The sequence below is a fragment of the Pantherophis guttatus genome, chromosome 1 (assembly GCF_059756535.1).
Source record: "Pantherophis guttatus breed Tessera chromosome 1, ASM5975653v1, whole genome shotgun sequence".
In the NCBI taxonomy this organism is placed as follows: Eukaryota; Metazoa; Chordata; class Lepidosauria; order Squamata; family Colubridae; genus Pantherophis; species Pantherophis guttatus.
Genome location: NC_142063.1, coordinates 6,267,512 through 6,295,466, shown reverse-complemented (window position 1 = coordinate 6,295,466; position 27,955 = coordinate 6,267,512). Strand labels below are relative to the sequence as shown.

General features: G+C 45.0%; 1 protein-coding gene across 1 annotated transcript; it reads right to left on the bottom strand.

The window, feature by feature from the left end:
* Positions 1-399: 399 nt before the first annotated feature.
* Positions 400-27,662, bottom strand: LOC117657486 (ceramide synthase 4-like). The gene is made up of 10 exons (XM_087887045.1): positions 27,656-27,662; positions 27,296-27,450; positions 26,731-26,849; positions 20,107-20,164; positions 16,615-16,665; positions 8,779-8,871; positions 7,816-7,944; positions 6,400-6,506; positions 4,057-4,213; positions 400-910 (listed from the first exon to the last, which is right to left on the bottom strand). Exons 1-10 carry the CDS (start codon positions 27,660-27,662, stop codon positions 770-772), a joined length of 1,017 nt encoding a protein of 338 aa, XP_087743171.1. The 3' UTR covers positions 400-769.
* Positions 27,663-27,955: the final 293 nt, after the last annotated feature.

The following is a 27,955-nucleotide window of genomic DNA, read 5'->3' as shown; positions in this document are numbered from 1 at the left end:
GATACTTATCTTGTTGTGTTTTTCCCTATGGGATAGGTTACGTCGCAGAAGTGAAGGGAGAGGGGCCGGATATCAGCGTTCCAAATTAGGCTCTCTTCCAGCACTGACATGAACGAAATGAAGCAGAGAGCAGAAGCGTTGATTTATTGCTGAGATGAACTTTTACCTAGTTTTCTGCATGCAACAGATAGGGTTACCTGGGTGATAGAGGATGGGGGGGCACATTCCTGTGAAAAGAACGTGCCGGGACGTAGAGACAGATCTGCATGATGGCCAATGGGACATTGGGGTTGGAGAGCGGAAGAGGAGGGGGTTGGAAGGAGGGGCCAGTTTGGCTGCAACTTGAATCAGGAATGTCAGATTTTTTCTATTCTTAAATAAAAGTGATTCATTAGAGACTTTGCGTTTGAGAATGAAGTTTATTTAAGATAGCACCGAAGCCTGACAGCACCCTGGGGCCCAAGCAGGAGACCGTACACCATTTCTGACCGATGGCACTCCAATCTCTTCTTGAAAGCTCCCAGTGATGAAGCTCCCACATCTGAAGGCAACTTCTGTTCCATGGGTTGATTGTTCTCACTGTCAGGAAATTTCTCCTTATTTCTAGGTTGAATCTCTCCTTGGTCAGTTTCCATCCATTATTCCTTGTCTGGCCTTCAGGTGCTTTGGAAAATAGCTTGACCCCCTCCTCTGTGTGGCATCCCTGTCTGCTGTAAATACGAATGTGAAAAATATTTATTTATAGAAAACTAGAAATTCGTGTCAGTGTCTATGATTTCATCTGGACACCTGCTGCACACTTCCTTGATGATGGTGATGTTTTGTTGTTGGATTTTTGTTCCGCCTTCTGGTCCACTTCATCCACATCCTCTTCCTCGCTGCCCTCTGACTCGCTCCGCACATCCTTTTCCTACAACAGAGAAACAGAGACGTCACCTCTCTGCTTGGCTGGAGTCCATCAGAGGGCAAAAACCCTTTTAGGGGACACACAACTGGCCTTTTGCACTGGAGATGTTTTGCATGGCATACAGGCAAGCCCATGGCTCTTTAGAAGAAGAAGGGGCTTCAAAATATTTAAGAGGCATGGGAGCTTCAACCCCCTGCAAAGTTGAGATATCCACATGATTTCTGATGTCTCTTCAAAAACCCAATCCATGGTCATTCTCCTCTTCTGAAGCTCTGGGGTTGAGGGTTGCAGTAGGACCAGTGGTGAAATCCAATTTTTTTTTTTACTAGTAGTTCTGTGGGCGTGGTGTGGTTTGGTGGGTTGGTGGGCGTAGCAGGGGAAGGATAGTGCAAAATCTCCATTCCCACCCCACTCCAGGGGAAGGATACTGCAAAATCTCCGTTCCCACCCCACTCCAGGGGAAGGATACTGCAAAATCTCCGTTCCCACCCCACTCCAGGGGAAGGATACTGCAAAATCTCCGTTCCCACCCCACTCTGGGGCCAGCCAGAGGTGGTATTTGCCGGTTCTCTGAACCACTCAAAATTTCTTCCGGTTCTCCGAACTGCTCAAAGTTTTCACTACCGGTTCTCCAGAACCTGTCAGAACCTGCTGGATTTCACCCCAGAGTAGGACTCCCACTTGACTACAGGATTGTACATTTTGGGGGGCCATTTTATATCATGAAAACAAAGATGAGCGGCCCCTCCATAACAAATTGCCAGAAAGACCTGAAATTGAGATGCTGTAGCATGGAGTCTTTTTGGTGTCCCTGAAAACTTTCTGAAGAGTTTTAGTGTGCTTCCTTTGCTGTTGTAGAGGAGAGGGGTACAAGATCCCTTATTTGGGTCCTGACGTTTAATATGCCCCCCCCCAAAAAAAACCCAACAACCCTGGGGTTAGGATTTTCAGATTGTGTCCAGTGCTGACAACAGGGCACCCTATAGACTGGGTATTGCGGTGAGTTTGATCCCATGTCTTTTGCCCACTGCCATTATAAGGCCATCCTTTAGGAGTGTGTGGCAATGTAACAGTTTGTGTCAAAAAGTCTATTTTTGGATTTATTTAGGGAGCATTGTTGAATCTATGTGGTCTCTTACGTTCCAATTCTCAGCCACCTATCACTGATGAAAGCATCACTGAGCAGAGGTGTCCAGAAAGCAAAGGGTAGATGGGGAAGCTGGTTTTGGAGCTGTGAGTACAGGGGTGAAATCCAGCAGGTTCTGGAGAACCGGTAGCGGAAATTTTGAGTAGTTTGGAGAACTGGCAAATGCCACCCCTGGCTGGTCCCAGAGTGGGGTGGGAATGGAGATTTTGCAATATCCTTCCCCCTGGAGTGGGGTGGGAATGGAGATTTTGCAATATCCTTCCCCCTGGAGTGGGGTGGGAATGGAGATTTTGCAATATCCTTCCCCCTGGAGTGGGGTGGGAATGGAGATTTTGCAGTATCCTTCCCCTGGAGTGGGGTGGGAATGGAGATTTTGCAATATCGTTCCCCCTGGAGTGGGGTGGGAATGGAGATTTTGCAATATCCTTCCCCCTGGAGTGGGGTGGGAATGGAGATTTTGCAGTATCCTTCCCCTGGAGTGGGGTGGGAATGGAGATTTTGCAATATCCTTCCCCCTGGAGTGGGGTGGGAATGGAGATTTTGCAGTATCCTTCCCCTGAAGTGGGGTGGGAATGGAGATTTTGCAATATCCTTCCCCTGGAGTGGGGTGGGAATGGAGATTTTGCAATATCCTTCCCCCTGGAGTGGGGTGGGAATGGAGATTTTGCAATATCCTTCCCCCTGGAGTGGGGTGGGAATGGAGATTTTGCAGTATCCTTCCCCTACCACGCCCACCAAGCCACACCACACCCACCAAGCCACGCTCACAGAACCGGTAGTAAAAAATTTTGGATTTCACCACTGCCAGAAAGCAAGGTGGGGAATCTGGTTTTGGAGCTGTGAGTATGGCCATTCTGTGTCAAACAGAAAACCAAGGTGGTGTTCGAACTCCTTTTTCTCTCTTGTTTTAATGAAGGAAGTGCTTCCGGCAGGATGTTATTGGTGCCTGAATGTAATAGTAGCCCAAAGGCTGAGAGTGGGCCTCGTGCCTCAGCAGGAAGTAAAAGAAACGGGCGTCTGAAACGGTGGATGGGGAGTGCCTGCTTCTCCTTTGAGGAGAGGACATTTGTGAAAGTGCAAAAAATCATCTGCACCAGAAGTTGCAGCCTTCGTCAACCAAGGCACACATCTCAATTGCCACCCACAAACATTCCAAACGAATGAATGAAATTACGCAACCAAGCAGGGACTCCCCTTCACTACCACCGAATTCCCCCCTCCCAACAGCCCTCTTAAATGATAGCAATAGCACTTAGACTTCTATACTGCTTTACAGCGCTTTACGGTCCTCTCTAAGCGGTTTACAGAGTCAGCCTCTTGCCCCCAGCAAGAGGTCCTCATTTTTACCGACCTCGGAAGGACGGAAGGCTGAGCCAACCTTGAGCCTGGTGAAAATCGAACTGCCAAATTACAGGCAGTCAGCAGACGTAGCCTGCAGCGCTGCACTCTAACCACTGCGCCACTGAGGCTCATACATCTGGACGGAACAAAATAGAGCACACATTTCCCCTGCAGAGTTTATAATCTCCAATTCAAACTGGGAAAAATTAAAGACAAGAGCGAGTTATCAGCAGGACCAAGGAATCTTGCGCCAGACTCAACAGTGATAGTACAGTGGTTTAGTGCACCCTGTTATTAACACAGCTGCCTGCAATTTCTGCAGGTTCGAATCTCACCAGGCTCAAGGTTGACTCAGCCTTCCATCCTTTCTAAGGTAGGTGAAATGAGGACCCAGTTTGTGGGGGCAATAAGCTGACTTTGTATAAAATATACAAAAGTATGAAGGCTATTGCTTAACACATTGTAAGCCTCCCTGAGTCTCCGGAGAAGGGCGGCATATAAATCAAATAATAAAAAAAAAAAACACAGAATAAAAAAGAAAGTGGAGCAAGGTTAAACCAAAGTAATTGGTGGTCTCCCCCCCCCCCCAATACGTGCCTTTTGTTCCCACCTTCCCGAGCGTGGAGTGCCCAATTCAAAAGTGCCCAATTTCTGCCCTTACTTTGCCATGGATCAGGAACCTATAAATCACGAGGATGATCAGGCGGGACCATAAAATGTTGACAAGATGCAGGAGCATCAGGAAGGCATTGAAGAAGTAGTAGCCAAAATAAGGCGGGTGGAGCTCCGCCAAATAGTAATATGTGGTGTTGAGAACCCTTGAGGAGGGAGAGGGGGTGGAAAAAGAAAAAGGAAAATGGTTATCTCCTCAGTACTTTTCAAAGCTGAGATAATCAATCCGGTTAGGAATTCAGGATATCCATTAGGGCTTCAAAACAGGAGCAGATGATCTGAACAGATGATCAATTTAGCCAAAATTGATTAAGGTTGAAGTATTTTAGTAGAGAATAACAGATGGACGTTACCTTCCAACTCTGGAAGTTTGATGGGTTACATACAGGTTGTAACTTCTACTTGTTTATAGCAGTTACAAGCTGGGATAGAATATAGAACACTGAATAATAGGCTTGAAAGGTACCTTGGGGTCATCTAGCCCAACCCCTCCTCGAACAGGAGATTCTATACCATTTCAGACAAATGGCCATCCAGTCTCTTCTTGGAAGCCTCCAATGATGGAGCACCCACAACTTCTGAAATCAAGCTATTCCATTGGTTGATTGCTTTCACTTTTAGGAAATTTCTTAGCTCTAGGATGCTTGTCTCCTTAGTTAGTTTCCATCCATTGGTTCTTGTCTTGCCTTTTGGTGTGTTGGAAAATAGTTTGACCCCCTCCTCATCTTTGTAGGAGCCCCTCAAATAATGGAAGACTGCTATCATGTCACACCTAGTCCTTCTATTCTCTAGACTAGACATACCCAATTGCTATAATTGTTCTTTGTCAGGGTAATGATGGTTTAAAGCTGACCAGCCAATGTAAAGCTAATGCAACTGTAAAGCTGATGAAATGTAAGGCTGATGCAATGAGAATGAATGTATTTGGGAAACAACTAGCTCTACTCATCCAAAGAGTTTACATTAAAACTGGAGGGGGAGGGAGATCAATATATGGGACTAAACCTAAAACATGAAGACCGAATAATGGAAGACTGCTATCATGTCACCCCTAGTCCTTCTATTCTCTAGACTAGACATACCCAATTCCTGCAACCATTCTTTATGTTTTAACCTCCAGCCCCCTAGTCACACTTGTTTCTCTTCTCTGCACTCTTTCCAGAATCTCAACATCTTGTTTATATTGTGGTGACCAAAACTGGATGCAGGATTCCAAGTATGGCTGTTGTAAGGCTTTGTAAAGTGATACTAACAAAGCTTTAGTAGTGTTGTGGTTCGCCAGCAGCCTGTGGAGTTGGCAGAGGAGTCGGACAGTGATGAGGCTGAGGAAGAACATGGCCAGTCCTGAAGTCAGGGAAAGGCCTGGATGAGGGCTCTCCGTCAGAGGCAAAGATGGGGCCAGGGCCGTCAGGGAGTGATGTGCGGACTCCGGAGCCTCCAGAAGCTGACAGTAGAGAGGCAGAGGAACAGGAGGAGCCTGTTCCTAGTGCACATATGAGAAGAGCTGCCAGAAGGCAAGAGCAGCTAAAGCAAAGAGGACAACTCAGGAGTAGGGCCAAGAGATGATTGGCCCCTCCCCTAAGGCTTAAAAGACCAGCAACGGCTCTTGGGCTCTTTGTCAGAAAACAACGTTGATAGTATTGCAGCACTTATCTCTTGTTGGCGTCTTCTGCTTTTGAACTTTTGCCAAGAGAAGCCTTTGGCAGTTTGCCTAATTATACCAAGGTTGGTGATTAGACTGAAGAATTTGTGTTATGAAGAGTTTGTTTTAATTTAGTTTGGACTACGCTGAGAATGAGTTAATTCTCAGCTGTTCTAATAAAGTCTGTTTATTTTGGAACTGTTTGCGTCAATTATTACCTACTTGGGCCTGGGTCACAACAAGTACCAGGGGTGAAATACTACCGGTTCGGGTGAACCAGTAGTAAAAAAAAAGCTACTGGTTCAGGCGACCCAATAGTTTAAAAAAGCTACCAGTTCATCTGAACCGGTATGTTTGACGATCAGCTGTGCTGCGGGGTTTATATTCACTAGAAACCAGGAAATCCAGCTGTTCCCCCCTCACTGTTCTACTTACCTAGTGAAGTCTTCTTTTTCAGCGCGAAGCACTCGTTTGGCGAGCACTGCAAATGCACAGGCAGCAAACTGGTGGCAATCCACGGAGGATTTCACCACTGCTTAGTATGGCCACACTTGGAATATTGCATCCAGTTCTGGTCATCATAATATAAAAAAGATGTCGCAAGATGTGAGGGGAAATGTCAAAAAAAAGATGGCTCTGCAATTGTGCTGTCAAATTCCTCCCCTTTTTGCATGCATTCCCAAAACATACTTGTAAGGGAAAACGATGTCACGAGCAAAGAGGAATAGCACTGAGAAAATGGTAAAGAGTGTGTTGCAGGTTTTCTTCCACTTCAGGTAGTTAAACATCTTTGCACCCTAGGGAAAAAAGAGAAAAAGAAGCAGAAATTGTTGATATCTAGGGAGACTCTCAGTCATCCAGATCATGTTTGTCCCAAAGGTGCTTTTTCAAGAGGCAACTGGACTTCCTAGTTTTTCTTTGCAGGTGTTTCATGTCATCCAAGAAGCTTCTTTAGCTCTGATGGTGGACAATGGGAGGATTTATACTCCTTGCAGACAGCTGGTTATTTGCATTCTTTTAGTGAGTCGTTGAGGCCACTTGGAGGTTGAGCCAATTGGCTGCAGCCAAGAAGGCTCCACACCCATTTGCATCACTCAGGTGACCCTGAGGACACAGATAAACCTCCAGGTGGGCTTAACAACTCACTAAAAGAATGCAAATGATTAGCTGTCTACAAGGAGTATAAATCCCTCCATTCCCCACCATCCAGTCAGAGCTGAAGAAGCTTCTTGGAGGAGAAGCAAAATGTCTTCAAAGAAAAACCAGAAAGTCCAGTTTCCTCTTGAAAAAGCACCTTTGGGACAGAAATTGTTGAGTGGCTGAGTCTCCTGTTGTGAGAACACTCAACTTTCAGAATACGATGGCAAATTTCTTTGGGTTTAAGCTACAGCACCTGTATTCTATCTCCCAGTGGGATCCTGGGAATAATAGTTTGCAGAATATGAAAATCTGGATGCAGACCAGGTGTGAAATCCAGCAGGTTCTGGAGAACCAGTAGCAGAAATTTTGAGTAGTTCAGAGAACCGGCAAATACTATTTCTGGCTGGCCCCAGAGTGGGGAGGGAATGAAGATTTTGCAATATCCGTCCCCCAGGAGTGGGGAGATAATGGGGATTTTGCAGTATCCTTTCCCTGCCATGCCCACCAAGCCACGCCCACTGAACCGATAGTAAAAAAAAATTGAATTCCACCACTGATGAAGACCAGCTTGCAAGCAAAGTGGGGATTAGCTCATTTCCAAACATTTTGTGTTGAGTACAGAACAAACGTGTTTTCAAAGTCAAAACTGGATATCTAAAATTTGAAACAGTTTCATCCTCATTTTTTTTTTAATGTTGCTTCTTTCTCTGAACTATTGTTTTCTTTTTGTATTTTTTGACCTTCAAAGAAACTTTTCAGATTGGGACTATGGCAGCAATTATCTAGCTGGTCCCACATCTGGCAGACTGCAGGCAAGAGAAGGCTGGTATAACTTCTTTTCTAGATTTATTTCTTCTTTCCAAAAAACATGGATGTTTTTTTTTCCCAAAAAGAGAGGAAGGGGAAGAACATATTCTTTTTTTAAATCTTAGAGTAGAGGTAGAGTGCTCGTGAGCATTAACTTACAAACAGCAGACTATCGGGAATATTATGTAGAAATATGACAACTAAACCGATACGGATGAAATTGGTGCAATAGGAGAAGCCAATGAGCAAGACGGTGGTCACATGGTGGACAATTAACAGATTAAAGTCCTGCAAGAAGAAAAGATAACTGGGTTATTGATTTTGTAGCTCCTCCAGGGGGCCTATACATCCTGTTATGAGGAAGGGGTTTTGAGTGGAGTTAGACAAGTGTGCCCTGTTGAGTCATTGTTTCAGAAATATTTCCTTACCTTTGGGAATCTTGTATTGGAAATCCTTCCTTCCTTCCTTTTCCCTTCCCTTCCTTTTCCCCTTCCCCCTCTCCTTGCCAGCAAACAGGTATCTGACTACTGCTGGGTGGAGGAAGATAGCAAGGGATTGCGAGACTGGCTGGGAAACGGTCACAGAAAATTGAAAATGAAGATCATATAATTGTCAACTACACAAAGCATCCCTGGCCTGCTCTCGAGTTGCCATAGACCAGAAGGGATGGGAAACACCCGTCAGAACCCTGACAATAATCTCATTAGCAGCACAGCAACAGTCAGGAGCTCTGAAGCAGGGACAACATCATTGCTGCCAGATTTTGAGTGCATTCCATATGTTAGCTCCTTTGAGGCACCCTGGTTTTAAAAAAAAAATGCCCTATGATGTACTTAAAGGTCATACTGACAAGAATTTTTGTAGAATATAGTTTTGCATCTTAAGATGCACCAAACTAGCACCCTTGTTTTATTTTGTTTTACTTTTCCTCCTCTTTTGATTGATTGTGGAGTTTTCAAATGAACTAGCTGAGCTTCATGGGCCAGATGGGCTGCCACATAAATTAACCGAAAGGCGTAAATGATGGTAGAGCACCCAAAGGAAGACACACATTTCCTGCTGGAATCTGAATGGGGTTTCCTGACCAGCTGGACCTCATCTCTTCTGCCAGAGCTCACTCACCTTCTGTTTGACGTCAAAAGGAATTGTCATGATCAAGGAGCAGTTGTAGGAGAACTGCATGAGGTAGTAGCTCAAAAGGCTCAGCTGGATGGGCTGCAATGCATAAATGGACAAATGGTGTCATGTAATCCCAATTCTCAGCTTCCAAAGGGAAGACAATATCCTAGTACTGTGTTCTTGGTGGTTGGAGAATTCTAGGAGTTGAAGTCCACGTGTCTTAAAGTTGTCAAGTTTGAGAAATACTGTTCTAGAGAGCCCCCATGTGTATGGATCTTCCCTCAACATTTCATGCCTGAAAAGGATCTATCCAGACCCATTTCTTTTTGTCCTGCCCTCAGGTGCTGCAGAGAATAAATCTACCCTGTGACGGCCCTCCTAGTCCTGGTAGACTGTTATCAAGTCTCCCATCAGCCTCTCTTCATTACCCTAAACATACATACAGTAGTTCCGTTAGACATTCATCATGCAATTTATCCTCTGGACTCCATATCATCTTTGTTGCTCTTTTCTCATTTTTTCTAGGGCCTCAGCATCTTTTTGGCATCATGATATCATGGTATCCCAAATGTTAGCAAGTCCCCCCATCTTAGTGTCATTCACAAATTTGATAAGCACCCCCTTCCATCTCCTCATCTAGATCACTTATGAAGAAGTTGAAGAGCAGGACAATATTTTGAGTTACCACCACTGCATGATTCTCTCTATCTAGACATTGTTCCATTGAGGACCACTTGTTGAGTGCGGTTGGTCAGCCAACTGCAAATCCATCTGGTGGTGATGCTGTCTATCCCACATTGTTCTACCTTGCCATTTAGGAGGTGATAGTCTACTTTATCAAATGCCTTGCTATATCCACAGCATTTCCTTGATCCACTAATTTAGTCATTTCATCAAAGAAGGCAATAAGGTGTGTTTGGCATCATTTGCCTTTAACAAAACCATGCTGACTTCTTGTAATCAATTTATTCATTTCTATATGTTGACAAATCTGCTTCTTGAATATCCTTTTCAGGGTTTTCCCAGGTATTGATATCAAACTGATTGGTCTTAGTTTTTCTGGCGGGTTCCCCATGGTCCAGGAGCTCCGAAACATTTCATTCAGTGACTCTGAGATAACATCTGCCAACTCTTTCAATAACCTGAGATGTAAACTATCTGGTCCTAGAGATTTGAACTCCTCCAAAGCAGATAGGAATAATGGATGGAAATGAACAAGGTGAGATTTAACCTGGAAATAAAGAGAATTTTTCTGACAATGAGAACAATCAACCCATGGAACAGAAGTTGCCTTTGGAAGTTGTGGGAGCTTCATCACTTGAGACTTTCAAGAAGAGACTGGACTGCCATATGTCAGAAATGGTGTAGGACAGTGATGGTGAACCTATGGCACGCGTGCCACAGGTGGCATGCAGCGCCCTCTCTGTGGGCACATGAGGCATTAGCCCAGTTCAGTTCTGCTGTGCATGTGCGTGCGCCTCCTGCTGGCCAATTGGTCATCAGGTCTCTGCCGCATATGCGCAGGGTGTAGGATGTGTGGGGGGGCCTCACAAGCATGCACGAGGGGGGATGCATGTGTGGGGGGCCACACTTGCATTGCATTTTGGTGGTTCAGGGGCACGCACACACATTCGCTTGTGCACTTTGGGCACTTGGTCTGGAAAAGGTTAGCCATCACTCGCGTAGGATTGCCTGCTTGGGCGGGGGGGTTGGATTAGATGACCTACAAGGCCCCTCCAAAGATAGGTGTTCTCTTGCCCAACCCTTGCCTATCTTGACCTGTAATCTTATTCTACCTCCCATGATGCTACTTCTGATAGGTTATACCCATGAAGCGAACATGCGCGCTAGCTGGCTTTCCGTTGCTCTGGTGCGTACGTCCATGCACATGTACATGCATGCACCTGTGTTCCAGTTTGGGCACTCGGTGATGAAAAGGTTCGCCATCGCTGGGTTATACTATTTTTTCTCCTTTTGTATAAAGATAGAGGCAAAGAAGGAATTAAGCATTTCTGCTTTCTCCCAGCTGCTCATCCCGTTTTTGGCAACTTCTCCCATTAGTGGACTGACCAGTTCCTTGACTCTCATCTTGCTTCTTACAATAAACATTTTTTTTCTTATTGTTGGCATTTGTTGCAACTCTTATTTCATTTTTTCTTATTTCATTTATCTCAAGAGCCTCGGTGGTGCAGTGGACTAAGTGCTGTTAAGTGCTAGCACTTAGCTGCCAGCTGCCTGCAATTAGTGCGAGTTCAAATCTCACCAGGCTCAAGGTTGACTCAGCCTTCCATCCTTTCGAGGTAGGTAAATTGAGGACCTGGATTGTGGGGGCAATAAGCCAGCTTTGGATAGAACACCGCAGATTAGGGGGGGGCAAAAGCCCTAATAAGCAGGTATATACATAAAAGTATGCAGGCTATTGCTATAATGCATTGTAAGCCGCCCTGAGTCTACGGAGAAGGGCGGCATATAAATTGGACTAATAAATAAATAAATTGTGAAATTTGGCCTTCCTGACTAAATCCTTGCAGATTCGGGGTTCTTGCTAGTATTCTGTCATAGTTATATGCCCCCTTTTCATTTTTTTTCCCCCTGCACTTGTCCATTTTGTCTCTCAATTTGGCAGAGAATTCTTTGTTCCACCATGCTGATCTCATTTTGAGCCTATTGTTTCTCTTTCTCTGTGGAATTGTTTCTGTTCGGGCCTTTTTACCTTGTTTCTCAGAATTTCCCAATCATCCTGAATTGGTTTTCACTCTATAATTTCCACACGTGGAATCCTTCCTATTGCCTTTCTTACCGTGTTTTCCTGAAAATAAGACAGGGTCTTATTTTCTTTTGACACCCCCCCCAAATAAGGGCTTGGCCTTATTATCGGGGAGTCTTATTATTTTGGGGGGTGCAGGAGGTGGTGAGCGTGGGACTGGATGTCCCATTCTTTCTGTCCCCTCCCCTCCCTGTTCTTTATGCCGGCTGAACGGCTGGCCACTGGTGACGTGTTCTGCCGCCACCACTTTCTCATGGAGCAGGACTCTGCAAGGCTTGTGCCATTGCACACACGAACTGCAGAACCGCCACAAGCTTCATCATACTGACCCAGCTGGCATCCTGCCACTCGTGGCTCCACCAGTATGTCGAACGTTGCGGCAGCGCTGCCATTCATGTGTGCAGCGGCACAAGCCTTGCAGAGTCTTGCTCTATGAGGCGGCAGCGGCAGCGGCAGCGCAACGAGTCTCACAAAGACTCATTTCTGGCAGGTGGGGCAGGGAAGAAGTGAGACGTGTGGAGCGAGATGTGGCTCTTCTTGCCATCTCTACTCCCCCCCCCTTGCTGGGCATGATTAGCCACCTGCCCCCTTTAGGGATGCAATTTGGGGGTGGCAAGTGGGGCAGGCAAGAAGTGGGATGCGTGTCTTACCTTTCCAACACTGTCACGTTCCTCACCCTTGTGTCCAGGGAAACACGTTGTAAAAGAAAACTCACGAGTCCAGAGCCTTCTCTGTGACGGCGCCCACCCTCTGGAATAACCTTCCCCCAGAGTTACGTATAATAACAGACCTCCGGATTTTTCGTCGGGCCCTGAAAACCTATTTATTTCAACTAGCTGGGCTGGCTTGAGCTAAATTTTAAATTGATTTTAAATTGGGTTGTTTTAATTTACGGCCAGAATATTTAATTATTTTAATACTGTTTTTTAAATTTTGTATGCTTTGTTTTTACTTAGGCTGTGCACCGCCCTGAGTCCTATTTGGAGAAGGGCGGGATAGAAATTTAAACAAACAAACAAATAAATAAATAAAATAAACAAATAAATAAATGCAGTCAAAAGCAGAAGCAGCAAAAGTCTTTCTTTCTCTCCCCCAAACTCTGCCTCTGCAGCTTCCAAACCCCAGGCAGAGCAGCCGCCGTTCTGGGAGTACGCTTCCCGCTCTATGGTGATGGTTGCCGGAGGCCTCCCCTGCTCCTCTCCACTCTAATCACCCCAAGGTCCCCCCACCTGAGCGCTGACTGACTGGAGCGCCCACCGGAAAGCCCCTCCACCTCAGGAGTGACCGGATAGGATAGCAACTGGGCCAGACTCTTCCTGGGGAGTTGAGCCTCACGTTGCCTGTTCCCCCTTCCTCCTGCAGGCCTTGCTTACTCTTCCCAGGCTCCCAGCAGCGAGATGCTGGGCAACCACACCAAGAGCAGCCCTGACAAATGCAGCTCAGCTGGCCTAGCCATGGCCAGCGCTCCCCACCTGTGGCTGAGCATGTCCGCAGGGGGCTGGCCGTGGCCTCCACAGGTGGAGGCAGCAGCACCAGCAACACCCGCAGCACCTCAGCCATCCCTGCCAAAAGTCCAGCACCCAGCTGTGAGTTGTAGTCCTCCATGACTGCTCCACCATGCTGCCCTGCTCCCACCAGAAGCAGGTGGAAGTCAGTGTGTGCTGACTTCCACCTGCCGCACATGAAGGCCTCTCTGTCACTTCCGGCTGCCCTGCTGAGAAAGACCCGCTGTGGCAATGCTGGCACAGGGGCTGCTGTTGCAGGTGCTTGGTAGTGCGGCTATGCAGACATGGGGGTGAGAGCGGGGGCCTGCCATCGTGGCGCAGAAACGGGTACTCAAGGTCTACAGTTGGTGCCATGGGCAGCGGGGGCACCAGAAGGGGCAGATGGGGGCGCAGGAGTTCGCAGGGATGTGGCTGCCTTGGGAGGGTTGGGGGGGGTGAGGGACCTGTGTGTGAGAGAGAGAGAGAGAGTGGGGGGACAGAGAGAACATTGCTGCCAGCCCTGGATAACTCTCCAAGATTGGATCAGATCTCTCTGTCTCTTTCTCTCTCTCATACACACACCATTCTTTCTTTGGGATTGCCGTACAGACGCCCCTCCCAGGATTGGAAGGCTGAAGGCTTCAGGTGGAGCATTTTGGGGATGTGGGTCTGTGCTGTGATCCCAAGTAAAGAACTATCGGCAGGAAAAGAGGGAGGAGGCCGGCAGCTGGGGAGGTGTTCTGGAGATCTGGGCCGAGTTGCACAGCCCTCACTGGCTCAGCTGATCAACAGCAATTAAGGGGCTGAACCTCAATGAGGTGACTGGGGAAGGGAAGGGCTGCCTTCTGGGCTGGCCACCCCCACCCCTTCACTAGGGCTTATTTTCGGAGGAAGGCGTATATTTATGCCCACCCCAAAAATCAGGCTTGGCCTTATTTTCAGGACATGTCCTATTTTGGGGGAAACATGGTAGTTTGTTAAAGTCAGCTCACTAGTCTTTGTTAAGTTACCTGTGCCTGCATTATCATTGCTTTTTTTATATATATATATATATTTGATTTTTATTATAACATATAGTGATACATTCGGTACATTTTCGGTTCATTGGTGCAATTATATACATATATACATCTACATGCATTATTACTTGTCTTTTATTTGATATTATTTCTTAAAGCTAGATTTAATTTCAAAACACTTAAAGATAATAGTGCTCAACTCTCTAAGACTAAATATAATACTATTCATATAGATTTTGTTAATTAATTAATATTTAATCTCTATTACCTTCTTTATTTCTTTTCCCCATCCATTCGTACCACATGTCCCACACGCTATAAAATTCCGAATCTTCTCTGTCATTAATTTCTGAAGTCAATTTGTTCATTTCGGCGCACTCCAATATTTTTCCAATAACATGTTCTTGAGGTGGTATTTGTTTTTCTTTCCAATACTGGGCAAAGGAAATTCTAGCGGCTGTCAGAATATGTATAATTAAATACTTTTTCTTTTTTGCATATTCAGTTTTCAAAATTCCCAGGAGAAAGGCTTTTGGGTCGAAATCAAAATTTTCTTTTATTATTTCTCTAATCCACATCCATATCGTCCTCCAGAATTTTTGTGCCTGATTACATGTCCACCAGCAATGATGAAAAGTACCCTGCTGATGGTCACATTTCCAACATTTAGGGCTTGAATTGGGGTAGATCTTCGCTATCCTAGCTGGGGCCATGTGCCATCTATAAAACAGCTTGTATTGGTTTTCCTTATAAGCCGTCGCCTTTGTCATTTTAAGGTTATTATTCCATATTGAATCCCATTCGTTCAGATTTATATTCTGTCCTATATTTTTGGCCCACGCTAACATCGGTTCTTTAACTACTTCCTCTGCCATATCGTACTCCAATAAGTAATTATATAATTTAGCTAGAATTTTGTCATCCGTACCCATCCATATCTTGTCAAATCCATTTATACTCGTTTCAATGCCAAATTCCTCCTTATCTTTTTTATATCTAGATTTAATTTGGTTATATGGCCACCAGTCTATAGAAATACCTTGTTCCATCAATTCTTCCCTTGTTTTAAGGTTCCCTCCCCCATCTAATAATTCATTGTATCTGACCGTTTTACCCATTTCTAATATATTTGGATATATTATAGCCTCCATGGTGGAAAGCCGTCTCGGAATTTTCCTATAGTGCTTCTGTCTCATCTCTCCCCATATTTGTATCAATATCTCCCTTATTTTATGTCTATGGAAATAAGCTTTTATCTTCTTCCCAATATCCCAGAGATATGTATGCCAACCCTTCTGGAGATCATACCCTTCTAAAGTTAACAGTCTTTTATTTCTTAGGGTTGCCCATTCTTTCAGCCATACTAGGTTTGCAGCTTTTTGATATAACTCCCATTTAGGTAATCCGAAACCCCCCCTTTCCTTCTTGTCCTGTAAATTCCTAATTGCTATCCTTGGTTTCTTTCCTTCCCAAATAAATTTCCTGATGATGCCATTGAGCTCCAAAAAATTTTTTTTATCTAATTTAACAGGGACCGTTCGGAATAAATACAATAACTTGGGTAATATGCTCATTTTTATTGCCGCGATTCTGCCTAATAATGATATCTGTAGTCTTCCCCACTTTTCCAGATCCTGTTTAATATTTCGAATCAATGGTAAATAATTATCCTCTCTGAGGGCCAAGCACCTTGATGAAATCCAGACCCCCAGGTATTTTACCTTCTTGGCGGTTTGGATCTCCATTGATTCTTCCAGTACTTTTTTCCTTACCTCCGTCATATTTTTTGTTAATAATTTAGTTTTGGATTTCACTTTCACTTTTCACTTTTATTAAATTTGTATACCGCCCTACTCCCGAAGGACTCAGGGCGGTGAACAGCCATAAAATAAAACATATAGATACAAAATTTAAAATCGAGATAAAACTACTTAAATAAATTTGGCTGAACCATTTTAAAACCCCAATAAATTAAAACCAAATTTAAAATTCCATTTAAAAAGAGGAAAAGTTTAGGTTAGGCCAGCTTGATGAAATAAGAACGTCTTAAGCGCGCGGATTTATTTAATTTAAGGCCTGCTACCTCCCCGTACTTGCCCAATTCTTCCAGAATTTTAGTGCCTGATTCTAATGGTTCTTCCATGATTAATACCACATCATCTGCAAATGCCTGTGTCTTATATATCTCTTTATCATTGCTATTAATTATAATCGTCCAATATAGCTGTCACTCTAGTTCCCTACTCTATCTTTTGGAGGATAAATTTGTCAGCTAGGAAAGTCAGGAAAGTTCAATGATTTTTCCCGGGACATGATGGTGATTTCCTTACATTTGGCCTCATGTGCTATTTCTTATTGCTGCTTAATCACTTGCTTTTCAGCTGCAAGAATAGGAAAGAATTGAATCCCTAAAGCTTGGATGAATGTCATGTTTGGAAAGTCAGGGCAGAATAGATAACAGATTGATTGATTGATTGATTGATTGATTGATTGATTTAGCAAAAGGGATTAGTAATTGATGCACATTTCTCCATTGAAATGTTTGTTCAAATGTCTCCTGATGCCTTACCTGCTGTGGGTACCCATCCAAACATTCATGGGCATTCCAGAACCAGGGTTTCTGAAAGAAGACACCGTTCATTAGGAGCGACATCATACCAGCCCACCAACACTTAGGTTTAGGTTTAGGTTTATTAAATTTGTATACCGCCCTTCTCCCGAAGGACTCAGGGTGGTGAACAGCCAAAATTAAAATACATGCAGTATAAAAATTAAAATAAATTAAAAAGAATTAAATCAAATTGGCTTCCCAAAATTTAAAACCCTTTGCCCATAAAATAACCCATTAAAATTTTAAACAAGCCCGGCTTGGTGAAATAGGAAGGTCTTCAAAGTTTGACGGAAAGTACGGAGGTCTGGGATCAGTTGCTCATTCCAGAGGGTGGGTGCCCCCACAGAGAAGGCTCTCCCCCTGGGGGTCGTCAGTCGACATTGCTTGGCCGACGGCACCCTGATGAGACCCTCTCTGTGGGAGCGGATTGGCCGGTGGGAGATTATCGGTGGCAGAAGGTGGTCTCATAAATACCCGGGCCCTAAACCATGGAGCGCTTTAAAGATGAGAACCAATACCTTGAAGCGCACCCGGAAGACCAGGAGCTCGCACAGGAGAGGTGTTACATGGGAGCGCCATGTCGCCCCCATAATAACCCGCGCGGCTGCATTCTGGACCAGCTGGAGCCTCCGGGTGCTCCTCAAGGGGAGCCCCATGTAGAGAGCATTGCAGTTGTCCAGGCGAGAGATGATGAGGGCATGAGTGACCGTGCATAAGGAGTCCTGATCCAGAAAGGGACGCAACTGGCGTATCAGGCGAACCTGATAGAAAGCCCCCTTGGCCACGGCCATCATATGCTCTTCTAAAGAAAGCCGTGCATCCAGGAGGATGCCCAAGTTACGAGCCCTCTCCATGGGGGCCAATGACTCACCCCCAATAGCCAGCGATGGTGCCAGCTGGCTATATCGGGACGCCGGCAGCCACAGCCACTCAGTCTTGGAGGGGTTGAGTTGGAGCCTGTTCCTCCCCATCCAGACCCGCACAGCCTCCAGGCACTGGGACATCACTTCAAGGGCATCGTTGGGGTGGTCTGGGGTGGAGATGTACAGCTGAGTGTCATCAGCGTACAGATGGCATCACACCCCAAATCCACGGATGATCTCACCCAGCGGCTTCACATAAATGTTGAACAGGAAAGGCGAGAGGACCGACCCTTGCGGCACCCTACAAACAAGGTGCCTCGAGGTCGACCTCTGCCCCCCAGCCAACACGGACTGCGACCGGTCAGAGAGATAAGAGGAGAACCACCATAGAACGGTGCCTTCCACTCCCAACCCCTCCAGCTGGCACAGCATGATACCATGGTTGATGGTATCAAAAGCCACTGAGAGATCTAATAGGAGCAGGACAGATGAACAACCCCTATTCCGAGCCCTCCAGAGATCATCGACCAACACGACCAATTCCATTTCTGTGCTGTACCCAGGCCTGAAGCCAGACTGGAACGGATCCAGATAGACAGTTTCATCCAGGTACTGTGGGAGCTGTTGCGCCACCACACTCTCGACAACCTTCACCACAAAGCGAAGGTTGGAGACAGGATGATAGTTTGCCAAAACAGCCGGATCAGAGAAGGTTTCTTGAGGAGGGGCCTCACCACTGCCTCTTTCAAGGCGGGAGGTAAGAAACACTCACTCAAAGAAGCATTTATAATCCTCTGGAGCCAGCCTCGTGTAACCTCCCGGGTAGCTAGCACCAGCCAGGAGGGACATGGGTCCAATAAATATGTGGTTGCGTTCAACCTCCCCAGCATCCTGTCCACGTCCTCGGGAGTCACAGGATCAAACTCCTCCCAGATAACAGTCTCAAGACCTGCCTCAGACACCTTGCCTGAACCCACCCAGTCAGAGTCCAAGCCGTCCCAAATTTGAGCGATTTTATCGTGCAGATAACATGCAAAATCCTCAGCACGCCCTTGCAAGGGGTCTTCCCGCACTCCCAGATGGAGAAGGGAGTGGGTCACCCTAAACAGGGCGGCTGGGCGATTATCTGCTGATGCGATAAGAGCGGAAAAGTAGTTACACTTCGTTGCTTTTATTGCCACTAAGTAGGTCTTGATGTAAGACCTCACTAGTGCTCGGTCAGATCCAGAACGACTAGCTCTCCAACTACTCTCTAGGCGTCTTTTCCAGCGCTTCATCTCCCTCAGCTCCTCGGAGAACCAAGGAGCTGGGTCGATTCGGTGCTGGGTCAGAGGCCACAAAGGCTCGACCCAATCTAAAGCACCAGCAGCTGCCCTATCCCAGGCAGCCACCAGGTCTTCCGACGAGTCGTGCGACAGAGTCTCAGGGAATGGCCCAAGCTCCATTTGGAACCTATCATGATCCATCAGGCACCTGGGGCAGAACCACCTGGTCGGTTCCACCTCCCTGCGGTAGGGTGTAGCGGTCAGGAAGTCAAGCCTAAGGAGAGAATGGTCTGACCACGACAAGGGTTCAATGACTATATCCCCTGTATCTAGGCCATTCAACCACTGACCAGAGACAAAAACCAAGTCCAGAGTGTGTCCTCCTATATGAGTAGGGCCATGAATTAACTGGGTCAGGTCCATGGCTGTCATGGAAGCCATGAACTCCCGAGCCACCTCCGACATTTCACCGATGGACGGCAGGTTGAAATCCCCCATGACCAAAAGCCTGGGGGTCTCAACCGCCACCCCAGCTATGACGTTAAGGAGCTTGGGCAGGGCCGCTGCCACGCAGCAGGGAGCCAGGTATGCAATCAGCAAACCCACCTGCATCCCATGGCCCCACTTCACAAGGAGAGACTCACATCCGGCTATCTGAGGTACAGTGGCCTCCCTAGGATCGAGACCTTCCTTTACAATAACCGCCACTCCACCACCCCTACCCTGGGACCTCGGCTGATGGAATGCGTGGAAACCCGGTGGGCACATCTCAACAAGGGGGATCCCCCCTCCTGGCCCAACCAGGTCTCTGTAATACCCACCAGGTCTGCTTCCCCCTCCTGAATCAGTTCACAAATGAGGGGGGCTTTGTTGACCACGGACCTGGCGTTGCACAGCATCAGCCTAAGACCGGGGCTCCTAGACTCTGGACAACTCAGGGAATGAGGTGAGCATTGGGGGCTGGAGCACATCACCACTTGAAGACAGCAGGCACGTGCCCCCACAACACGATATGGCCCCCTGCTCCCACCATATCTGCCCCTCCCACCGACAGTCCTGATGGAATCCTGATGGAATCACCCTCCTCCATACCAACTTCTTTAGACCTGACATGAAGGGGACAATGGAAGAGAAAGGAGACCACAAAGCAACTGTAGTTACTAAGACATTGGAAAGAGTTGAAAAGTGGACCCCTTTTTGCTAATCAAAAATGTATCATTAAATGTTAGGAGGTGGGAGGCAGAGAAGGTCAATACCTGCATTACGCATGACCAGGTTTTTTTTGACAATGACCAATAGAAGTAGGGAAAGTTGGCACTCACATCATAAAGGATGGCCAAGTCAATGAAGAGGTGAATAAGGGAATGCACAGTTCTCGAGCTGGAAAACAATCAGAAAAAAGCATCAGGGTATAATTGGACAAGAGGCTGGGAGATCCAGAGCTTCTAGTGCTAGAAGGGAATACAAAATCCATCTGACAGAGGACTGAGACTGCTCCAACAGCCCTCACTTCCACCTTCTGAAGCAATCAATAACTTTCCCACCCTTTAGCCTTTCTTCCACTTGAACCCCTTGGTCCAGATTCTGGTTTCTAGAACAGTTGAATAGATCTCTTCTCTTCCCTGAATGTATTATGTAAGTACTGAAAATAAAGATTTCGTCAAGTTGATCTCAACTTCTGGTTATGTCATAGAGACATCTACGTATCTTTTATTTTTTGGTCAGCACTCCTCTTTCTTGAGATGCTTTCCAATTTCCAGTCCAACCTACAGCCCTAAAATTTTCTCTTCTGCAAAATTTAACTCTGTTTAGCTTCTCCATCGATGTCTGAATTGGTCAAGATGACTAGTTTGGTTGTGGATCACAGAGGAGATATGACTGTCCATCCACCAAATGATTGCCTCGCTTTGCTTTGCCAGTAACAAACACCCAACAGATGTGCTCTCTGACAATCTAATTGGGCCCTTCACTGGTTTGGAGGCCAAAACACATTACTACCAGTATTGTAAGATGCTGAAGGGGGATGCTTCCCTTTGTATCACACAAATGCCCTTCTTTTCTAAAATATAATTTTAATGAATTTATCTCTCTCTCTATAAAAAAAGGATGTATGCTTATATGTATGTTCCAGCATAACTCTGGAACGCCTTGAGCAATTTCAACCAAACTTGGTACACAGATGACTTATTCTCTGGAAACAAATACTGTGGAGGTAAGACACCTCTAGAACCCATAGGTAGGTGTGTGTGTGTGTGTGTGTGTGTGTGTGTGTGTGTGTATTCCAGCATAACTCTGGAACGCCTCCAGCAATTTCAACCAAACTTGGTACACAGATGACTTACCCTCTGGAAACAAATACTGGTGTGTGTGTGTGTGTGTGTGTGTGTGTAAGACACCCCTTGTGTGTGTGTCTGTGTGTGTGTGTGTGTGTGTGTCTGTGTGTGTGTGTTCCAGCATAACTTTGGAATACCTGGGCCATTAAGGAGAGTGAATGCGGCATCCTAGAGCAGTAATTCCTTGTGATGTCAGTTCCCTTGCAGCTTCCTCTGGAAAGTTGGGCCATTAAGGGGAGCGAGTGCAGTGTCCTAAAGCAGTGGTCACCAACTGGTGTTCCGTGGACCACAGGTGGACCACGGAATTTTGGTGGTCCGCAGAAAAAATTCTTTGCATGTTTTTATATTGCACTAAATACTATTTATCTTTTTTAAAAATTCAAATTAGTGGTCCGTGGGATTTAAAATTATGAATTTAGTGGTCCCGGAGGTCCAAAAGGTTAGTGACCCCTGCCCTAGAGCAGCAATTGCTTGTGATGTCAGTTTCTTTGAAGCTACCTCTGGAAAGCCAGCTGTGATGTTCTCCCTCCAGTGGACCAATGGGGAAGTGCCTGATGGATTTGGGCAAAGTGCCAGGATATTAGAAAGGATGGGAAAGAGGAGCACATGGGAGGGGGAAGGGAGAGGGCAGAGATGATGGGCATGGGAGAAGGGTGAAGAAAGGCCCCTCCCAAAAGCTCCCTGACAGACAAATGGTTTGACATCACCCCTGGTGGGTTTGGGGCAAAGTGCCAGGATCATAGAAAGGGTGGGAAAGAGGAACGCATTGGAGGGGGAAGGGGGAGGGCATGGAAGATGGGCACTGGAGTAGGGGGAAGAAAGCCCCCTCCCAATGGCTCCCTGTCAGACAAATGCTTCGACGTCTATAAATACCCAGCCAAAGATACAGCCTGTTGTACCTTACAATGGCTTCTACTGGACTGCCTTAAAATGGCTTCCACCAGTATAACTCTGGAACACCTCAAGCAATTTCAACCAAACATGGTACACAGATGACTTACTCCCTGGAAAGAAATACTGTGGGGATAAAACCACTGCTAACACCCCTCGGGGTGTGTGTTCTGTTAAGATACAGCCTGTTGTGCCTTAAAATGGCTTCTACTGGACTGCCTTAAAATGGCTTCTACTGGACAGCACAGTGGAGTTGCCATGGTAACGGTGCACTCTCCCAGCCCCACCACAGCTGGCCATGGATTGCGAGAGGAGGAGGAGGGGGAGGGGGGCCACCGTGTCATAATGGGCTCCAGGAGGAGGAGGGGACCCAATCTACCCTACTGTGAAGCGCACTAAAGTTCACTATGCTGTGCAAGGCACTGTGAGAGTGCCTCATGGCCTGCCCGATGCCTCAAATCAGAGAATCGGGGAGAGAGATACAGAGAGAGACAGACAGACAGAGAGAGAGATACAGAAAGGAGGGGAATAGAGAGGTGGGAGAGAGAGACAGAGAGACAGGGGAAGAGAGAGATAGAGAGGGGGGAGAGGGGGGAGAGAGAGATACACACAGAGAGGGGGGAGCCAGCGATAAATAAATACCCGGGCAACACCAGGTTATCAGCTAGTCAAAATATAAAATGAAAATGAAAATAGTGGGAAAATGGTGAAGGGAAAGAAAAAGAGAAAGAAATGTCTTACCATTTTTTTGATAGGCCCAGTGTTCAAGTCTCTCAAGACCTTCTAGATCTTGAGCCTATCTTCTAAAGTGTTGGCTATTCCTCTTAGCTTGTTGTCATCTCCAAATTTGATGAGTTCTCCATCTATTCCCTCATCTAAATCATTGATGATGATGTCAAAGAGTACTGGATCTGACTTCCTGTTTGGCTCCGCGAGCTTTGCTGACGCTCTTTTATGAGCGCCCGCTCCCCGGCACCATAAATGCTGCCAGAACAGCCGAAAAACAGCTGTCTGGCGGCGAAAAACCCTCTCCCCGGGCAAAGGGGAGAGAGAAGAGCCGACAGGCAGAGGTAGAGCCCCCCAAGTGCGCTAGGAGAAATCCTGGGGCGTGAAGGGTGTGGGCTCCCTATTGAAGCCTGTCAAGCTGCTCTGGACCAGGGATGACTCCGCTAAAGCGGAGCTAGAAGCCGCAACCAAAATCTCCTGAAAACAACTGGTGGGACTTTTAACATCTTTACTTTGATTGCAGACTGAGCAAATCAGGAGAAAAAAGGAAAAAATTGCAAGTAATACTTTAACTCTGTTTTAAAATGCAGAAAATGGTGTCTGAGAGCGGGAGGAGGAAGCTACTAGGGAAAGTGCTTGTTAACGCTTGTTAATGTTCGCAACAGTGATACAGTTACTGGATTACACCCTAAGAGAAAGTTTTAAAGTGGAAGCGTCCAGGAAAAGAGTTTGGTATCGAGGAAAAGAATTTAGTAGTGATTTTAACTAAAAGCTTGCTTTTATACTGTGTGGAAAATAGTTGGAATTGTCGTCCTGATAGCTGGATGAATACAAAGTGGCTGAAATATGGCTGACAGCAAGGCTGGTGAATCAGCAAATTCTCAAGCTGTGACTGTTCAGGTTTTTCAAGAACTCTTAGACTCCTTCAATTTTGCTCTTTTGGACACAATTGAAAGAGCTTTTTCAAAAAACAGCTTGGGAAAACATAAGCAGTTGTTGGATGGCCAGCAGGAAATTACTCAGAGGAGTTTGTTTTTGGAAAAGCAAAAGACTGTCAGGAGTGAAAGGCAGGCTGGCACAGTCGAAACAATGGTTTTGGCGGACATTTCCATTCAATTGATAGAAAAGCAACAAACAGACTCTTTATTGCAAGCTGACAACCTTTATGGCAACAAATTTTGGCTATATGGACAAAGGAAGGGACTGAATGATTATACAAGCAAGAAGAGTCGAAATGGGGATTTCAAATTAGAAAACGTGACCTCAAGAAGAGACCGAGTATTTCAGAAACATCAACCTCAAATCAACATTTTAAAATTTTCAAAAATAAAATTGGGGGGACTGTTGAAAGAATTTATAAAAAAAAAAGGATTGGAAAAAATATAGAAAGAAGAGAAGAACAGAAGATTAAGAAAGATATCTTTCTGTAGGTTTTGAAATTTGCATTTGGCAAATATGTGTTTTAATGGTATTAAGAGAGTTTTAAAATGTTTAACATAAGATTATATTATTTTAAAAGATATATGAGATAAAATGTGTAAGATTTCAAGACGCCCAATTTTTCTGAAAAAAAGAGGATTAATGTTAAATTCAGAATTTAATTAGGGAGTTATGTTAGATATATGATATATGAGATAAATTGTGTAAGCTTTCAGGATGCCCAACTTTTTGAAGCAAAGAGGATTAATGTTAAATTCAGAATCCTATTACAAAATGATAATTGGTTTTGGATAAGTAAAAGGGCTGTTTAAAAAAAAAATAGAGGTATTAAAATGGTTAATTGAAAATCTGAAAGATATCCTCCTGCAGATTTTGAAATTCATATTTGGTAAATAAGTGTTTTAATGGTATTAAGAGAATTTTAGAATGTTTAACATAAGATTATATTATTTTAAAAGATATATGAGATAAAATGTGTAAGATTTCAAGATGCCCAATTTTTCTGAAGGAAAGAGGATTAATGTTAAATTCAGAATTTCATTAGGGAGTTATGTTTAAAAGAATGATGTTTGAGGGTATGGAAATGGAATTTATTCATGATTTTTACTGTTTGTAATATTGTTAAAGTATTGGATTATACATCAAGGAAAAGTTTTTTTATAATTAGGAAGAATGAATTTAACTTAAATGGTTGTGAGAATTTATAAAAGGGAGGTTGATGAATTGGAGCAAGGGGAGTTAAAGAACGTGTGGGAGTTTTGAACTTTATAATTAGTTAGTTTATTTTAGCATATGTTTGTTAGATGCTATACCCTGTTTTTGCTCTGGGAAGTCAGGGGGGGTGGGGAGGGTGGGATAAGGGTTGGGGTAAGAAAAAAGTGGTGAATAGAGGAATGTTTTAACAGAAGAAAGTATCTATGATTAGAATACAGGAGTTGCTCAGATACTAAAGGAGGAAAATATTTCACAGCAAAGAAGTTAGAAAGGAGAGAGGAGGAGAGGGTAGGAAGAGGAGAGGGAGGGAGAGGAATGGAGGAAAGGAGAGGAGGAAGGGAAGGGAAGGGGACAGGAGTAGGAGTGAAGGTGAGAAGGGGGAAAAGAAGAGAGAAGTGGGGGAAAGGAAAAGGAAGTAGTATGAGGTAGGAGAGGAGGCAGGAGAAAGTAGGAGAGAAGAGGAGGGAGGGAAGGGAAAGAAAGGAGGAGAAGAAGAAGGTTTGTTGTGGAATGAGGGAAGAAAGAGAAGAAGAGCAACTCCGAATGTAATTAAAATATTTTATTTTAATGCTTTCTTTAAGAGGAACATGTATATGTAGGATTTATTATGTACAAGAAAATGTATATTTTCTATTATGTGGGGAGGGGGAAAGGGTGGGGGGGAGAAAATTGTTTGTATTTCTTATAAAACTTTTCAATAAAAAAAAAAGAGTACTGGATCCAAGGAAAGATGTATCCAACTGCATACTTCCCTCTGATGTAGTTCCATTGAGGACTAAATGTTGAATGTGATGTATCAGCCAGTTACGAATTCATCTGAAAATGATAATATCTATTCCACATTTTCCTCTCTTATCAAGTAGTAGGTAGTAGATGGTCTACTTTGTCAGATGCTTTACTGAGGTCCTAGCATACTGTGCCCTCAGCATTTTGCTGGTCCACTAATTTAGTCATTTAATCAAAGAATGCAATAAGATTTGTTTGGCATAATATGTTTTTGACAAACACATCTAGTTTTAACTTTGCTTGCCTTTAGGTGTTCAATGATTTGTTGCCTGATAATCTTTTCCAGGATCTTCACAGGTATTGATGGCAGGTTGATTGGTCTGTAATTTCCTGGATTCATTTTTTTCCTTTTTTTTTTTTCCTCCTTTTTCTTTTTTTGAAGATAGGAACCTCACCAATTCTGTTCCAGGCCTCTGGTAGTTCCCCAATGCTCCAGGATCTTTGAAAATATAGTTCAGTGATTCTGAGATCACATCTGCCAGCTCCTTCAGAATTCTGGGATGTAAACCATTTGGATCTGGTAATTTGGACTCTACGGTAGAGAGGTGTTTCTTACCATTTCTGACCTATTTGGACATGTACTACTAGTTTGTTTTTATGGTTCTACTTTTGGTAGGTTGGGGTATTGTTTTCCTTTTGCATGTAGACAGGTGCAAAGAATGAATTAAGCTGTTCTACTTTGTGCCTACTGCCATTTGCTTCCTTGCCATCTTCTCCCATTGCCCCATCCCAGCTGATGACTCAGCCGGTTTCTTCTTCCCTGTGCTCCAAAGCTTTCTGACAGAATCCAGCTACACAGGGGATCAGTTGATTTCAAAGACTTTCCCTTCCCCAGTGAACGTTCTTCAAGCTTAGAAACCCTCTCTAAGTACAGAAACTTTGGGAGAAGCATCCTTGATCAATTGATAAAGACTCCTCAAACAGGCAACCAACACAAACACCTTTCTTAAATCATTCAGAATCTTCTTGTAAAGTCAACAGTGACAAAGATCCTCTTGGGCACTAAGAGATGCTCTGGTCCACATGGATTGCCCTGCCCCAAGAGTTTCCACTCACCTGGCTTCACAGAATTTCTTGGTCACACTGGGCCGGTTCTGATTCAGTCGGTACCGGAACCATCTCTCTACCTGCCTTGGTTGGAGGTCACACTGCTTGGCTAAGCCGCTGACTTCTTCCTAAAAGGCAGGAGGCAGAACCAGGTGAGACAAGCTGCACAGCCAAGTCCCAAGATCACGTTTCTGGGAAATGCAACAGCCCCGCCCCAGTTTTTAATATTTTGTTAATTTCTCTGTGCTATGAGTTCACATGTAGGGATGGAGGGGAGAAAAACAGAGAGGTGGGCCCCCACACTCCCGGCCTTTCAGAAAAACATGAACATCTGGCTCTGCCAACTTGTATGGGGCTTGCAGTGTGGCATGCAAACCTGAGAGTGATTAACACCTTAAAGGCGCTCCACTCACCTTTTCATTTTTACCTTATTCTGTCTTTATATTAGGCTCCCGTTTTATTGATGTATTTTACTTTCATATGATGTTTATCCTTTGAGCTGTCAACTGCCCCTCGTTCTTCTGAGAGAGAGATGGATGGTATTTATCTGCAATCCTGTGAGGAAGAAACTCACCTTTTGGGGATTTTTCCTCCACTTTGTGTAAAAAGCTTCCAGAATCGGGTTTGGAGGAGGTTTCTGTCTCACCTTTTCTTGCAAACCCAGCTTTTTGCTCAAGGGGATGGCAATTTTCCTGGAAAAGGCAACAGCTTCGGTCAGGCAAATGAACACTGGCTAAAAATAAGGTTCTGCACTTAGGCAAGAAAAACTTAATGTACAGGCTAGGTGAAACTTGGTTTAATGTCAGTAATTGGGAGAGGGATCTTGGAGTCTTAGTGGACAATCACTTAAACAGGAGCCAACAACATGCAGCGGCAGCCAAAAAAGCCAATGCAATCCCAGGCTGCATTAATAGAGGCATAGAATCAAGATTACACAACATTCCTAGTACCACTTTACAAAGCCTTAGTAAGACTACAGTTGGAATATTGCATCCAGTTCTGGTCACCACAACATAAAAAAGATGTTGAGACTCTGGAAAGAGTGCAGAAAAAAGCAACCAAAATGATTAGGGGGCTGGAGGCTGAAAAATATGTGGAATGGTTACAGGAATTGGATACGTCTAATCGAATGAAAAGAAGGACTAGGGGAAACATGATAGCAGTCTCCCAATATTTGAGGAGCTGCCACAAAGAGTCGGGGGGGGAGGGGAGCCTATTCTGAAGGCAGGATAAG